The following is a 17,825-nucleotide window of genomic DNA, read 5'->3' as shown; positions in this document are numbered from 1 at the left end:
GAAGCGAGGGCTGAGCGGCTTGCCACTCGGGCCTCGCTGCTCTTCTCCCCCCCGCCGCCTCCGAAGTGAGGGCTGAGCGGCTTGCCGCTCAGGCCTCGCTGCTCTCTTCGCCCCCCCAAGCGGCGGCAGCGAGGGAGTTCGCAGAGCGTTCCCTGTGCAGGCGCAGGGGACGCGCTGTTACTTTTGGGGGGATTTAAGTATCCCCCTGATATTTTTTTCAGGTTTTAAGATTTTTGTGCACACCTGGGGACCGTACCAAGTGTGCACAAAAATCTCTCCCCCAGGTGCCCCCGATGTGTGGATTTAGGTATCCGCACACAGGGGGCATCTTCGGAATTAGATATATAGATTGATTTTTGACACAACTTCTGTATTGTATATTCCTTGGCTTGATGGACAGATTCTAGTGCATAGCAGTGGGCTGTGCACATGCTGTTGTGTGACGATCACCACAATAGAATGGGGTACTGTCTCAGCTGACGTCACTGTCATTTGTAAAAAACGCCATTGCACAAGCATCGCTATAGCTTTGATTGCTTTCTCTGTGTGTTTAACTCTGCAGCACATTTTTTTGTATACAAAAGATGAAAAGGTGCAATTAAAATGATCAATCACGATTAGCACATACAAAACACAAGTTATCAAAATCTAAGAATTTTTCAGTTGGGTTACTCAAGAAAACAAAGCTATTGCTTTTGGTACAAACAGACGACATCCCCACTCATATATATCCAATTTATGCTGTTAGTTCCAAATTTAGCAAATGATACATAATTTAAATTATATGTATAAAGATATGGGAGCTAAAGACCAGTTTCTAGGTGAATAAAAAAATCTAGAATATTTGGATTATAAAACATGGGACTTTTTATGTCGTTTCATATATACAATTATCTCTCTTTTTCAAGGGTTTGATTCAAGAGGTTTATATCACTGGGTGAGGTGGAAGATCTATTCTTGGGCCCAATTGTCACTTCTGAGTGACAATATAGTTTGGGCCCAATTTAGCTAGGAATATTTAAGAACATGGATGTGAATGTGCAGTTAACTGCACATCAGAGTGTACTTCTCAGTCAAGCAACACAGTGCAAACAGACGACATCCCCACTCATGTATATCCAATTTATGCTGTTAGTTCCAAATTTAGCAAATGATACACGTTAACATGCTTATACACACTCTTTAGCTGGACTGGGGAATTTAACTTTGGGAGAAAACGATGGTGTTTGCCCAATGAACATTATATATTACTTGCAGCTGAAGCCATCAGATATTTAAAGAATGTGTATGGGACACTACATGCTACTACATTCAGTCACAGTTTTAAAAATTTAGCAAAATTTAGTAGCAGTTTTTTTCAAAAAAAAACCCAACAAAAACCAAAGGTAAGGCTGAATGGCAGTACATGTTTAAAGCTGGGCTTCCTCGGTCCATCAAGACAAACTACATAGGAAAATACAGGTTCTATACTAAAAGATGTGTCATATGGTACATACACAGTGAAGAAGACTTGCAGGACGACATGACTATCTTCTGTCTACTCCAGAGCCATTTCATTTATCAAAAATGGTCTATAGGCTGAAAGTATATTCTGCCACACTAACTGGCCTTTTAGTAATAGCTATAGCCTAGCAAGAAGTGCTTCACAGTTATTAAGCACTAGCCTGGTACCTATGCTTTGCTACAGTATTTAAGTTCTGTAAATTCAGTTATAATACTGATGATGTGAAATTTTAAATGTGACATTTGTTATAGGAATTCTAATGGAGAAGATTGTAGTGTAAGAAATGAAGTGAGACATACGTACTTTTTCTCTCTCTACTGAAGGACCTGTCTGAAGACCACAGTGGTGGTTCTGCCCTCGGGTGCTAGGATCACCAGGCTGCTTGATGAGCTCACTCTGGAGCAGGCCACATAGAACTGTCCATTTAAGAAGCAGTCGTCTGTTAAGTCAACTCCTGCTACCTTCCACGAAAGTGATGGCCTCTCCACTTGTGTTCCTGGATTGTTTTGCTCATATGGAGCACCTCAGGGTGATCTTGCTGGTACTTGGCCTATGCAGCTCAGTGCATTGCAAGAGAACTATGTGCAGATGTCTTTGCCGCATTCCTAAGTTGCCTCCTCCTCGTAGCGTTGGTGTATCTGGTTCGACGTTTGCCAGGAGCTTTCTTGGGGGCAGTAAGAGGTGAGAGGTGTGAGGGGGAGTTGGTGTGGGGGACTGGTGATGTGGTGAACATTTCTTCAGGTTCATGAAGGAGGCATGCATTGAAATGGCTCCTAGAAATGTCCTTTACTATCTCCCCATAAACATTCATACCCTGGCCCTGCTCCTATACCTGACAGACACTGGCCTGTCTGGTGTTGGGGGGATTGTATTTAAAGGCATGAGGGAGGCTGGGCCATCAGCAGGGCTAAGGCAATCCTGCTGAGCAAACCTCCCTTGCGGCTGTAAGCATCCCACCTCCTCTCCTACACCTGACTAGCAGCTGCCTGCCCAATGTAGGACAGGAAGGGGGGAAGAGTATTAGAAGCCACTGTGGAGGCAGGGCCGGCAGGATCACTAAGGTGTTATTGCTGGGGCGGACTCCCTCGTGGCTTTAAGCATCCTACAACTGCTGCTGCACCTGACAGACAACCACCTTTTAGGTGTAGGAGGTGGGGGGAGTGTGTTGGAAGCCATCAGAGAGTCTGAGCCAGTAGCTTTGTTTCACCTCACAGGCAATGCTCCCTCTAAGCTGTGGAGTCTTGTGAGCAAAAATTCTACTTGGTGGGCTACTGGCATTAAAGTTGTGAGCGAGCGATTTGGCGGCTGCATAAATTAGTTTGCTCTGGAGCCCTCTTTCCTGAGTGGAGACAAAAATGCATGAGCAGGTGGCTAAAAAACTGTGAGCTAGCTCACACTAACTCATCTTAGAGGGAACACTGCTCACAGGCAGTTGGCCACTCCTGATTTCCTCAACTGTCATTAGCTCTCTGCAGTCCCCTGTACTTTTTTTTTTTAAATCTCAATACTGAGCTCTGCAGCTGAGCAATCAGAGAGTGGGGGGGGCAGGGAGGCAGCTGCCTGGCAGCTGCATAAGAATCAATGGGGGGAGTACATTTTACCCCTTTTGACCCACTTAGGGGTCGAATTTCTAAAAATCGCTTCTTAGTGAGCACCTACGCCATGGTAGGAGTGCTCTCCCCGAATTTGGTGTCTCTAGGTCCAGCGGTTTGGCGTGGGCGCTGATTTTATGGTGAGGCGACTTTATTTTATATATATAGATGTGTGCTCAGGCCTACAAACATGCATGTTTACAGTTTACATACTGTAAGCCAAAAAAGAAAGATGTGATGTTTATGTATGGAATGTCTCTATCTTATAACATGAAAAGGAATTTTCATGAAATTGTGGCAAACTGGTTACCATACTTCGATTAAAATTTGATAGGGATACCAGGGGTCCAATAAGAGTACTTCAGAGGTCAGATTCAGCCTGTGGGACATCAAATTATCATCATGATTTTAGAACATGCTTTTAACCTTTCAGGAATTTATAGTTAGGACTAGTTTCATATGAATGTAATCACCCAACCAATGAGCTAGGGATATGTGCATGAAAGGAGGTTTCCATACACACATGTAGCCCATAGCTGAATCTGGGCAGAAGAGATCATGGGATTCATAAAATGGCAGTTTACAGCTATGCAGGAAGAAGAGGTAGCCTTGGTTTATTTTTAAAAGAACACAAGAGTTTCAATGGAGTAGCAAGAGAACGCTCAGCTTCAAAATATTTCTTTTAATGTATAAAACAGTTTCACAAATTGACACAAATATTGGGGAGGGGAAGAAGAGGGGCTGGTGTGGCTCATCACCATGGGATATCATTGGCACTGATGGGTAATTGCAACTGCATTCTCTACAGGATGATTATCACTACTGGTATAGTATAGGGATCGTTTTTTTTTCCAGTAAGGAGAAAAATGCAGTATCCCCACAACAGAAGTGCTACACTGAGGAAGGAGAGAACAGATTCCTTTGCAATAACTCTCAATTACTGGATGAACAAACTCACCACCCAAAAAGGCCACAAATCCCACAAGTGTGGTATAGCTTGTCCCTTCCCAAAATTAGCTTAATTGCTGTTTGTGAAAATACAATGTGTCTTTCATGATCATGGACTAATTTTCCTTTTGCGCCTTAGTCCTTAACTTACGAAGTTCCTCTTCCAAACTTTTAATGTGTTCTTTAAGGGCTGTTTTATCCTCCTGGGCTTTCTGATCAGCTTGCTTCCGAGCTTCCTCAATCTTCCTTTCATACCACTTCTCCATCTGACACGAAACAGCCTCAAAGAAATACTGTGTAATTTCCAGTGCCTGAGAAGTGCTTCCAAGTTGAGGTCTGGGCTGGTTTCCTTCAGGGACAGCAAGCAGTTGCTGGTGCGGCACAGGGTGAGCTGCTGTATGTTGGTGGGGCCTGTGCTTCAACTGACCACTTCTGCTTGATTTCTTTGTTTGAGTTCCTTTGTCCACACAGTAGCCACTCTGTGACTCTGGCTTTGTACATTCAGCAGAGGCCTGTGAAACAGTCTGGACTTTAATGTGCCGTAATTTGGAACCTGAGTACTGGGACAGTGGCAATTCCTGTTGCAGTCTGCCATAACCTGCTTTGTCCTTAGGCCTCACGACTGGAGGAGATACTGTTGAAGGAGCAGGGCCAGCAATGACTACCTGGTGCTCTGTTCCTTTAAATAAGGGGTGAAAGTTCAGTGAGTATTGTCTTAAGGCACAGCACTAAGAAAAAGCAGATACCCTCCTTAAGGAAGGACACAGGGCTGCTTTACAGATGCAAACTGATCCCTAAATGATTGCAACCATCAAATGAAGACCTGCATCTAATCAGAGCTAGAGCTTTTGTGTCACCTCAGATGCTGTACTTTATAACAGAACAAAACTGGTAACTCAGCTGTCCATTATCAAACATACAGTGATCAATCATTCAAAACCCAAATAAGACACATATATGTGAGAGCGAGCCCAGAATGTCCCACCTACACTATGTACAGCAGGCATTCGCAAATGGCAGGTTGAGATCTGGGTCTTCAGTAGACCAACACAGCTGGACTTACCCAGAAAGGAGACTGCAAGTTTCTTAGAGTGGGCCAATTTGGACAGTCCTAATGTGATATACACAATAAAAGCTCTGCCACTAAAAACACTAATGACAGCTACAATCACTTTAACAATCCTAGTTCCTTGTAACTTTCCCATTCAGGTCATTTTCCTTTAACTATGTTAAAATGAAAGAACCAGTGGGCAGATGGCTGTAATATGTACCTAATCATCCTCTCAAAATTCTATTAATTTCAGGGACACTAAGCCACTACTGGAAGCACTGGTTACTTCACAGAGCTACCTCCTGCTCCAAAGGTACTGCAGGGCATCTAGAAGAGCGTGATAATTTTAGTGAGTCACTGGCAATTTGAATGATAGTTCCTTTTAAGCTTTTCATGGCAACCGAAGAGTACTGATTTGGGAGGGAGAAGTTAAACAGGAGCAGTTTATATGCAATGCCGTAAACAAGGGAGCAAGATACACACAACACCAGGGAAGGAGTAAAAGTCAAAGCCAAAGGGTGTCATTGAAGGTTGGGTTTAAGATCTACCCCCAAATGGAGCACTGTGATTTTGTTAATGTATTTTACTGTTTTATATTATGTGCTTTTATTGTTTTAATCTTGGCACTTTGTGCCCTTGTTAGCCGCCATGAGCCTTCGGGGTAGGGCGGGATACAAATCTAAAGATAAATAAATAAATATTAAAATTCCCCTTTACAGTTAAAAATCTGGTATTAAGTTCCCAGTGCACTTTGAAATTTTTCCTTGGGAATTTTTTTAACAGACACATATAACTTCCTGGTGAAACAAGGGAACTGTGTCTGAAGAAGTTTTGTCTGTCCATTTTAAAAATCCCCTCTCCCCTGCCCTCAGAAGATTTTCAATCTACATTGGGAATTTTACATCATATTTTTAACTGTAAATTGGCATTTTACATTCAGCTTTCTACAGCACCTTTTGGTATTACATTTGGCTTATTCCGAAGAAGTGTAAAGAAGTGTGCTTGCACATGAAAATTTATACCTTGAATTAAACTTTGTTGGTCTTAAAGGTGCCACTGCTTCAGACCAACACACCTGAATCTATTTGGCTTATTCATTACACTAAATATATACCCTCAAATATCCTGATTCTTCTGTCCTCAGAGAAAGTTACTGTGATGAAAGCATTATCACAATTTATTCACAGCTGTATGCTCCAACAGGATTAGGGATCTAAGGAGCAGGGACACTTAGGAAATGACAGTTCAAAAAGAGCAATTAGACTTTTACAAAATAACTACTTTTTGAGCATTGGGGGGGCTTAACTTTACACTTAGAAAAGATGTTTGGGAGTTAGCAGAGTCAAAGCTAGTCTACCCCCTGTTAAAGTCCTGCTGGCTACCCTAGTTGATGAACTTCCACGTTCAGGTATTGATCTGAAGCAACAGGACAAATTCTGAGTCCAATGGCACCTTTAAAGCCATGCACACGAAAGCTTATATCCAGAAGAAATCTTGGACTCTAAACTAAAACATGGCCACCTCTATTTGATCAAGTGGAGCGATTTTGACCCCAGCCATAACGAGTGGGCGCAGGAGGAACACGTCAGGGCTCCAAAGATGGTGTGCGCTTTCCATCGGCACTTTCCCCAGAAGCGGGGGGGGGGCTTGGAGGGGGCAGTATGTCAAACTCAGAGTTTCGTTTGCCGTGATATTCTTTGTTCTCTTGGTTCAGGGATGCATTGGCTGATCGGGGGAGGGGAGGGAATGTGTCAAGGGAATGTGTGGGAATGTGCTTTGCTAGATGCCTGTAACGTTTTCCTTAGGAGCCTTCTGGGAAGGAAAGAAAAATGTGTCCTTAAAGCCTTTACCGCCAGGGGTACTGTCATAGATAAAGTAGTGTGAGTTCACAGGTGGGAGGGGGGATGGGCAGGCAACAGCTTGGTGGGACGAATGACTGGTATGACTGGACGGGGCAATGGGGGGCAGTTCGAAGTAGGTATAATATTGGGGTTGGTGCCAATAATTGTTAGTTCTGACATAAGTTGGCTTGTATCTGTCATGGCTTCATATCTCAATAAACAAATCCTCTATCCAAAGAGTGTTGTTGAGAGTTGAGTACATACATGTTCTTTTTGCTACAACCAACGAACACACCAGTCACTCTGGAAAATTGCTCACATGGAAATACCTGATGTGTTGGCTTGTTGAACTACAAAATATTGCTTCCCAAAGCTTTGTTCTGTTGTTTGCAGTTGACTCCTACTAGTATCTTCTGAGAGACTATTCTGAAGAGCAATGCAAGAATGCTGGTGTGACCCATCTGACTGCAGTGGAGTCTGGCTTGTTTTACAGTCCTTCGTACTATGAAGATTTTCTGTATCCAGGGTCTCAGTGAGAGACTCGCACGTGGACTGCATTGATTTTGGTCTTGAAGATCTAGAATCTCCAGAAAGCTTCAGTTCCAGATTCTGAATTTTTAACATGCACCATGCTTTCAAATCGCCCACCAATGAAACCTGCAAGAAAAACCCACATGGATGTCAAGGTACAACAACTGCCATCTTTCTCAATTCCCAGCTGCTCAAGGGCCATGTTTTTCCAGTCCCATCCAAACTTATTTATTTGGAAGTAAATCTCACCAAGTTCAATAGGACTTACTTCCTAGTATGGTTGCTCAGAATTACAGCCTTGGCTTATTTCATATTTTGCTTGTAATATAAAAAGCCACGAAGGTAATGGCACCTTTGCCTGAAGCACTGTAGGAACACTGTGATTTGTTACCATGTTCCTGAGCCACAGCAGATTCAGCAATCAGAGTATAAGTGCTGGTGCAGCACGACTTAAAATCCATTTAAAATTTAGTGCTTACTGGACCAAACAAAGAGAGGTGTGTTACAGCTGCAGTTCTATTACTGCTCCATTCTGTACATAAAAATTGTCTGCTCCTAGGTTAATTGGGACTTTGTTTTCATTTTGAACATCTGTTCATTAATCCTCAGTTTTGATTTTTAGGTCTCAAACCACAGTGCTTACCAGAGAGCATCTGTGAAATGTCTTGATATACATCTCTCTCAAGATTGAAAGAAACTAATGTTTTAGAATCTACCCACCCTGTGACTGAAAATGGGTTATCTGCTAATTTACCTGATGGCTACTCAGAAGGGAACTGGCCTTTGGATCTGAAAGTCTTAAATAAGGAATTATGATGCTGAGAGTGTTATTTTTTTTAAAAAAACCAAATAATGCTAAAAAACCTTATCTTCTCTTAAGCAAGACAAGAGGATGCCCAGAACAGATATATCTACACATGAGTAACTGATACTTGAATAGTGATCAGCTCATTCCAGGTTATATTGGATCTGCTCAGCAGACTTCTTTCGTTTCCATAGCTATCCAAAGGAAGACAATGAATTAATCTATGCAAACACTGTGTGATAGTAGCCAGGAGTGGATGAGCAGTGGCAACCAAAGTAGTAAACAAAGGCAAAATATTATTTCTGATACTGTAACTAAAATTCCATTCTAACGAAAAACATTAGGTCACCATATTAAAAGTGTTCTTCCTATGTGAAGAAAGACTGGATAATGCCCCCAACTTTTGGCTCAAGAAGATGGTTCTCTTATCTTCTAGAACATCAAAGTAAAACAGCCTAGAAGAAAAATTCGTTCTGTTCAGCAAGTACATTCTGAACTAATGTATTTGGCAGGCAGAAGAAACCTTATCTTCATTAGAAATCATTGTTTATCCTTTCCTTAGAAACCCTCTGGATATTTTTGCCTTGGTGCATGAAATCAGAAATCACTCCTGGAAAAGTGCATTGGGCCGCACAACTCTATGAACTAAAAGATCTAGGAAAACTTGTGCCAAACTAATTATAGATATGTGTTTCTTGGAGCACTGACCTCAAATTGAACCATACAAAAAGCTAAGTTGGGGTGTTTTTAAGGGTCTAGATTTATGATGAACAGTAAATTTTATAGAACTTTTTATTGTACACCATCATTTCCCTCTGCTAAACCTCACCTGAGGAGTAAAATCCCACTAGACTTCTACATTACTCCTACAGTCAATATTGGTTAATAGGTATAAGAAAAAAACAATAACAAAATCAGGAGCCTTTGCTTTAGAATTGTGAAAACCCTGTGTTTTGTTATGTCAGGATAAAAGTTAGACCATTCCTCTTCTTCTGTTGGTTGTATCTGTGTTTCCACTTTGTTCTTTCTGCTATAGCCAATGTCTGATGGAAATGAACCTGAAATTACCCCAGCAAAAAGTATATCACTACCAGTTACTACTGTCACTGATGATCATTGTGCTTAACTTGTACTTACCTTGTACAGATCCGAGTTTTTGCACAGAAATATCACAAAGTATCATCTTGCATCTCATCACCTTTGAGCCCTACGATCTGCATGTATATGTGTGTATATGAGACCAAGACTTCATACACCTGACAAACTGGGCCCTATCTCACAAAAACCTTTTACAATGAATCCGTGAATCTTTCGGGTACAGTAGATATCCCTCACTACATTAAATATTTATTTGTTAACCTACCTGCCGTGTCTCCCCTTCATTTCTTTCCAATTCAGCATGCTGCTGAAGGCGATGGAGGCACTCTGTCCGTTCTGCTGACAGTCTCTCTGCCATCAATTTGTCTAAAACACGGAGCTGTGGTAGAACAGAACACTTCAGCAGAAGTAGCACCAATGCATACATTGACTCATCATCACCTTGTACCTGACCTGGAAGCTCCAACTGATCCAGAACGCAGCCACACGGGTCCTTACTGGGATCCCTTGGACAGCAGACATGGAACCTGTGCTGTGTGAGCTCCACTGGCTCACCAGTGGAGCACCAGATCAAGTTCAAGGTTTTGGGTTTGACCTTTAAGGCCCTTAGCGGTCAGAGACCTACATACCTTCAGGACTGCCTTTCCCAATATGCCCCAGCTCAGGGAATAAGAACTCCCTGGTGGTCCCCGGCCCAAAAGAGATCCGACTGTCCTCAATCAAGGCCAGGACTTTTTTGGCCCTGCCCCCTACCTGGTGGAACCCTCTGCTGGAGAACATTCCACGCCCTACGGGAGAGTTACTACCTTTCTGCAGGGCATGCAAGGCAGAGATGTTCCGCCAGACATTCAGTTGAGGACAGCAACAGGACACTAGGGCACCTGGCACTCTCATATACTTTCCCAATCCCTCATAGCCCCTCCCCCCTAGGGGGCTGGGGAGCTGAATTTTTTCTTGCCATCTTGGAATGTATATGGTTTTATTTACCGATCTGTTTTATGTAGTTTAATGCTGGTTTTAACTTAAATAATTTATTTTATACTATTTTGTTGTTGTCCTGAGCCCTGCTTGTAGGAAAGGGTTGCCTGGCAAATCTAATTTATTAAATAGACAAATAATAAATAAATAAATCACATCTCATTACTTAGTGAATCTCTCCCAGTTGCCAGCTCTTTTATTTCAACTTACTTTACTAATGATAAAACTAGATCTAAACAGGAATATTTCTTAAACATCACAATTGTGGTGGGGGGAAAACTATTCTAAAAATGTAATGTACTTCAATCATTTCATTTCCCAGCTGGCATATAGCTAGTGGGAGAAACAGTGAACAAGTTATCAATTTGCTTTCAGTCAAAGAAGACTTCTATGCTTTAGAAGGCATCATTATTTTCTTTCCAAGGCCTACACTGCAACAACAAACCTTGACAGATTAAGATGTAAACGAGAGAAGTGATGTAAGACCCATGATACACATTATGTTCACCATGGAGATGCTGGCATGGAATGGCCTCCATATTGGAACACTGTACTGTGAAGAGCTTTCATGCTACTAACCACCTGTCAAAAAACGTCTCCCAACAGTGCCTAAATTGTACAAGCTTCAGGGGCAATCCACGGAATAGCCACATAGGGCCTATAGCTAGGGTTGCCAGCCCCCAGGTTCAGGCAGGGTTTCCCCTGCTTCTGGGGGCTCCAATCCACCCCTGCCCCTGGAGCTCGCGGGGGGGCTGGGGCTGGCATGGGCCTGAATCCCAAGCGGCAAATCATCGCTTAGAAATTAGCCCCAATGCATGCCACGGCCCCTACCCGTCTAGTAAAAAGACCTATTAAAGGGTCTCCCCACTGATCAGCTGAAGCCCTTTAAATTGCTGCAGTTGGGGAGGGAAGGGTGGCTGTGAGCTTTGGGGGGCAGGGCTTGGGGCATCCACCCCCACCCCTGGAACGCCCCCCAAATACCCCCACCAGAAGGACGAGAGGACCTGGCAACCTTACCTATAACCCTTTACACCCATTCTAAGGAGATAGAATGACATATGAATGAACCTCAGGCTCACAGTGGCAAGATTGCCCCCCTCCACCCGGCCTATTTAAATATGGAACACAGTGGGTTCCTGATCAAGCGGAGTCAGTCTTACATGTCTAGGCTCCATATATATGTCCCAATGAACATAGTATAAGACAGAATTTACCACTGCAATGCTGCTTCAAACCCCTTCAAATATCTACAGATGCTTCCAGCAGCTTCCACATAATAGTTATAACAAGCAGACCAGCCCTCACTCTGAAAGTGGGATGTTCCAGACATTTACAGAAATACCTTGTCTTTGGGATGCTGATTTACCTGATGCTGCGTTTTGTTTTCCATCTGTCCTAGTTTGCTATTCATCTTATCCTGTACAGTCACAAACTCAGCTTTTATTTCTTCCACAGCTGCTGCAAGCTGATTCTCTACTTTATTTATCAGTGGCTCACAACGGCATCCATTTATTGGTGCCTGTGAAGAAATAACAACTGTGACAACCCACCCTTCTGTGCTGGAAAAAAATATATCTTTACAAGTTCAGCTGGCTAAGAGTACAACAAAGGTAACCACAGCAAAATGTCTATTGTTCCCTTCGATAATCCCTTGGGAATACAGGAAGAAAATAATCAAGATGATGACAACAGACAGGTAGACTATATATAGTAGGATCTGAAAATAAGTAGGTCAACCTAGGGCTACAAGCTGAGAGCCCATCCTTTGCATTTCTATTTCATTAGAGTGACAAAAATGTTAAGTGCTTTGAAGAGTCAAGGTTGCAGCCAATATTTCAAAAGTATTTGTGCTGCTGTGAGTTTACACTGGAGGTGGGACCACTTCACATTTAATGGATTCACAGTTATGGCCTGTATTCTGTGAAATCGCATTAAAGCAGTACCACTGAAACTTCTCTAGCTCATCAGTCTTATGTTAAATAGAAACCTAAACCAAAAAGTATTAATATTATTCATTACACTCATTGGGAATATAAGCTCTTTAGAACAAAGACTCTCTTTATCCCGCAAAAGAATATCTTTCTATTAGAAATATATCAATATGTTCCAAGGTAGATGCTAGAAATTTCCTTGAAGAAATTGTATTGACCTCTTCATAATGACAAAACAAAAAATGTGCAATACCCAGGACAAGGCCTCCCCCTCAGAAATAAGATAACTTTTTTAATTTGAGGAAAAGAACATGCTTATATTTGTATAATAACATAAATATAAAAATGACCATTCTAATGCATGTAATAATATATAATTTTTATAAAATTAAATCCAACCAAACAGGTTTGTGTTGAGCAGAGGGCTTAAGGCAGGGGTGTCAAAGATATGGGCTGCGGGCCGCATCCGGCCCATGCAGGGCTGCAATCCCGCCCAAGAACAGCTGACTCTGTGCTGCTTCCTGGTTCCAGTTTGTAACGTCGCAGCTCCTTTTCCTCAGTCTCTCCTATTTCCTGCTTCAAGAGGAGAGAAAGAAAGCCTTCCCCCCATTGGCTGAGGGCTCCTCCCCCTCCCCCTCTGGGGAGGGAGGGGGAGAAAGAGAGACACAGAGAGGTGAAAAAATGGCATCTCATGGGACTTTTCAGAAGACTAGGGAGGGAGCCAGCCAGCCAGCCAGCCAGAAAAAGAGAGCGAGTGAGTCCTGTGTTTAGACCCAAAAACATTTTATTCCAGGTATGGGGGGGAAGAGTCCTGTATTTAGATGCAAAAACGTTTTTTTCCAGGTATGGGGGGGGGGGAAGAATCCTGTGTTTTTTTGTTGAGCCAAAAACCTTTTTTGCAGGGGGGGGGGGGGGAGAGTCCTGTGTTTAAGACCAAAAACCATTTTATGCCAGGTATGAGAGAGACACAGAGACACAGAGAGAGAGACCATCCCATGGCACTTGGAGAGATCCCCCTTTCCATTTCTAACAGATGGGGACGAACCTAACAGCACAGCTTGCATTCCTTATTAGTGAAAGGGAGAAAGAGTACAGCAGCACCTTAATGACTAACAAAATTTGTGACAGGGCATGAGCTTTCATGAATCACTGCTCATTTCCTCAGATACAGCTGGAATGTGAGTCCATCTGTCCTTATATCTTGGAGAGTGAAGTGATTTCAGATGCCAAAAAACAAGAGCAGGCATTGGTAATTAGAGAAGAAACCTAGGTCTCAATTCAGTCCAGGAGTTTGCATTGTCTTGAGCTTCATGATCAGTTGCAATTCAGCAGTCTCTCTTGCTAATCTCCCTTTGAAATTCCTTTGTCAGAGAACTGCTACTCTTAGGTCAGCAACTAAATGCCCTAGAAGGTTAAAAAGTTCTCCCACTGGTTTTAGAATGTAGTGGTTTCTAATAGTGGTAGAAAGAGTAGAAGTCCAGTAGCACCTTTAAAGACTAACAAAATTGTAGTAGGGTATATGCTTTTGTGAGTCACTGCTCACTTCTTCAGACTTATTTCCATTTATTCTTTGCAACTTCCTGGACTGAATCTTCCTGTACCAAATTGAGACCTAGGTTTCCTGTCCCATTACCTCCCCACCTCTGTATATCATACCAATGGTGATATCTCCACCCCTCTGTATAGCACATGTAATCCAATCACACCTGCTATTGCCATCTGGCATCTGAAATCATCTTTATAAAGTTTATATCTCCGGTACCTTGTGTTACATTTTATAGCACACATGGCCCGGCCTGACAAAGTGATATTTATGCAAATGGATTTGATGAATGTGACTATGAGATATGGCTAGTGTGCTTGCCACATGAATTAATATTATATAGGTATTTCAACGCTACCCACTTTGATAAAGTTATACACAAAACGAGATGTAATATGCATGGTTCGTTGGTGTTGATGGCATTTTAACTGCTTCCAGTAAACTGAATATTGGAAAAAGTGATATTTATGTCAGATCTGGCCCTTGTAACAAATGAGTTCAACACCTCTGGTGTAGAGATATCAGAAGTACAATTCACAATGGTTAATAAATAATCTAGTTTACATGGACCTTTTTGTTTTAATAGGAATCTTTATTACTACCAACTACCAACTGTACTAGCAATTTTTAATCATTCCTAAGCAGTTTCCACTGAGTGTGCAATTAGAAACAATTCAGGAATCCAGAACTGTTTAACCATGATGGCACAAGTCTATAGAGTGAAGGCCTATCTTCTTCAAAATAATGAAGGGTGCGTTATGGATCACTTCCAGGTTTATTTCCCCAAAAGATATTCCTGTTGCTCCAGTGGGAACCTGGTCAGTTACCTGCATGATCTTCCCATTCTTTCCACGGTAGAGTGTATATAACTGGTAGGCTCTGAATTCATGTGGTGGTGGGGGCGATGCACAACGGTGTTTACTTCTGCGTTTGGGTAAATTCTGCTGTGGGCCAGGAGGCATCTGCTGGTCAGCTGGTGATGTGGGATCTGAGTGGGCTGAAACCTGTAGTCCATAACAAGATATAATTATATTTTTAAAGTCTATGAGAAAAGTCCACATACTTCACAACTAGATATATTTGCATCAAATTAAGTTAAAATGCTGGCTTTTTACTTCTATCATGCAACCCATCACATCCTCAAAAAATTATTTGAATGGTGATTTGAACCAGAATGTGGCAAGCTGTGACTGAAACCTGAGCCAAGACATTTACAAGACCAAAACCAACTGGTCTTGTAAGCCCGTGTTGTTTATACTGACTTTGATGCATATAAAAAAACAGGTTGCTTACCTGTAACTGATGATCTTCGAGTGGTCATCTGTGCATTCACACCCATGGGATCTAGTGCGCATGCGCTGGATCGATCGGCATTGTAGCAAGCTCTTTAATGGATTTTCGCACCCAGTCCCTCGGGCATGCGCAGGAACCCCACCGTGCATGCCCAGGGGGTGGGCACCGACATCCCGCCAGTTCCTTCGAACCGCCGCAAATCAACCCCTATTGAAAATGTAGAAGCTGACAGCAGCGGGGAAGGAGGGCGGGTGGTGTGAATGCACAGATGACCACTCGAAGATCATCAGTTACAGGTAAGCAACCTGTTTATCTTCGACGTGGTCTCTTTGCTTCACACCCATGGGAGAAACTGAGGAAAAAATCCAAAGAGCCGTGAGGCAAAAAGCCAAAATATGCGAATCAATCAGACCGACAAAGAAAAAGGCCTTTCCAACGCGGTGGTAAGAAAGGAACTGGAGGGATGTCCGCGCCCACACCTCTGGGCATGCGCGGTGGGGTTCCTGCACATGCCTGAGGGACTGGGCACGAAAATCCGTTAAAGAGCTTGCTACAATGCCGATCGATCCAGCGCGTGCACACTAGATCCCATGGGTGTGAAGCACAGAGAACAGGTCGAAGATCCAGTCCTTTCTTGAACTGATCCTCATGAATGTTTACTGGGACTCCATGTCTCTCACTGGAGCCAACAACAGCAGGCAAAGGTGACAAACCTACCCTTGATGGAAGAAGAAGGAAAGAACTGGGTGTTGTAAAAACTGTCTCCTCTGTCACTTTACTGTTACCTTTTCTCTCAGTTTCTTCTTTTTATTCTTCGTCCCTTTGAGCTCTGACAAAGGCAGCTGGGCTTCATCTTTCAAGTCACATATCCCTTGAGGGACCTGGTAACTGCTGTGAGTGTCATCTCCAGCTGAGGCACTGGCCTGTTTCAATATAAAACACCCATGACCAGAGATGAAATGGATTCAGAACTTTGCTCTCAGATAGCTTCTTATGTTCAAGAGCATGGCCGACTACAATATTCTCCAGTAGTAATATTTTGTTCAGGTTTCTCCTGCACAGTGACTCAAAAGGTCAATTTCCCACAGCAGATTCAAACAGTTTCAAGAGGGCTTTGCTGAAATGATGCTACATTCCTTGCCTTCTAAGTGAAACTGGGCAAAACTTGGCTTTACCTTGCTCTGAACCACTTCATCTCTTGGTACTGACTGAGCTCGCCTTTCTTCTTTGAGTCTTTCCCTCTTCTTCCTCAAACTCCTTCCACGATTAAAACGTGAAACCTGCATAAGGGAACATTTCCACCATTATGATCTAGTCATCCCAGTCCTGTTACAGAAAGGAAAGTTCTTCTGGGGGAAGCAACAGAAAGGCAAAATTCTACCTAAGACAGAAAACAGAATTCTCAAACCAGCTTGTAGTAAAAACTACCGAAGACTTGAGATAGATACAGGCTGATTTCTTCAGTAAAAATAAATTAAAATTCCCCTCTGAAAAAGAAATATTAACTCTAATACATATAGAGTACAACTGCATGGGACCAGACAAAAGAAAAGAATCTGGTCTGTAAATGGGCACTCATTAGAGCAGGTTTCCTGCTTTAAATACTTAGGTATGGTCCTTCAATCAAATGGGGCTAGGAAAGCCCACATACAGTATGTTGCCTCCCAAGGTGAAAGAACAGCCAATGCTATTCTTAAGTTCTATCGCACCAAAGGGACTTATTATGTGCCAGCTGCCCAAAAACTCTTTCAAGCAAAGGCAGTTGGACAGGTGCTCTATGGCACTTTTATTGGGCCTCCTTCCTCTAATTTTACCCCCTTAGAGCGAGTTCAAATTTCTCAGAGCAGTTCTTCAGGTCCCAAGGTGTGTATCGAATACACTGATCCGTCTAGAGACAGGTGCTATATCAGTGGAAGCCAAAATTACCTTAGCTTCACTCCAGTATTGGCTTAAACTAAATTTCCATCCTCAGGGACTAACCCACTTGTTACTCTCAGACAACTTTCACTCCAAATGGCTGAGAGCAGTTCATAATAAATTATATGAGCTTGGTTTTTCCCACCAAGCGATTTTGGGTATGCATTGGGATGTAGCAAGATCAGCCCTAAAACAGAGAATGATGGACATGGAGAGACAGACAGATCTCGGTAGATGTCCTAAGTTTAGAGCCCCAGATTCTGTCAAATATCGCTTGCAACCCATGTCCTATTTATCACAGCTTGATACTCACAAGTGTGGGAAAACCTTCACATTAGCCAGATGTGAGGCTTTCCCCTCCGCGATGCTTGAGGGCAGATTCAAAAGGATCCCCACTGAATATAGACTTTGTCGATGTGGCTCAGGAGAGACAGAAACTATTGAGCACATGATGCTCAGATGTAACTGGTATAACAACATCCGTGACAAATATATTACTCCTTTTATAGCAGATATGGTGGGACAATCAGGTGCTGAGCAATGTAACCGATTGTTAATTGATGGGAACCGGACAATTACCGAAACTGTGGCAAAACTTTGGGTAGCATGCTACTGCATCCGAAATACACGATCAAATATATAATAATAGTTGCCTAATAGTCTCTGTTTTATGTTCTTCTTTTACTTTATTACGCTCAACTGTATTTTTATAGAGTTTTATTTTACTGTCCTAAATTCAATTATATGAATGTTATGAATGTTATATTTAAGCATGTGTGTTCTATGGCTTGTT

General features: G+C 42.5%; 1 protein-coding gene across 1 annotated transcript in view; it reads right to left on the bottom strand.

Moving 5' to 3' along the window:
* Window positions 1-4,126: 4,126 nt before the first annotated feature.
* ANKRD6 (ankyrin repeat domain 6) overlaps window positions 4,127-17,825 on the bottom strand; it is a gene marked incomplete at its 5' end in the record, with an annotated part of 42,117 nt that continues 28,418 nt past the window's right edge. Inside the window, 7 exons of the mRNA XM_015407099.1 lie at window positions 4,127-4,723; window positions 7,266-7,593; window positions 9,636-9,749; window positions 11,715-11,867; window positions 14,650-14,826; window positions 15,901-16,038; window positions 16,291-16,395. Coding sequence (XP_015262585.1) covers window positions 4,161-4,723; window positions 7,266-7,593; window positions 9,636-9,749; window positions 11,715-11,867; window positions 14,650-14,826; window positions 15,901-16,038; window positions 16,291-16,395 — 1,578 coding nt within the window. The remainder of the gene's footprint in view (window positions 4,724-7,265; window positions 7,594-9,635; window positions 9,750-11,714; window positions 11,868-14,649; window positions 14,827-15,900; window positions 16,039-16,290; window positions 16,396-17,825) is intronic.

Source organism: Gekko japonicus, unplaced genomic scaffold (assembly GCF_001447785.1).
Source record: "Gekko japonicus isolate JY-2015 unplaced genomic scaffold, Gekko_japonicus_V1.1 scaffold2866, whole genome shotgun sequence".
NCBI lineage: Eukaryota > Metazoa > Chordata > Lepidosauria > Squamata > Gekkonidae > Gekko > Gekko japonicus.
Note: the sequence above shows the minus strand (reverse complement) of the source record. Positions and strands in the feature narration are given on the sequence as shown.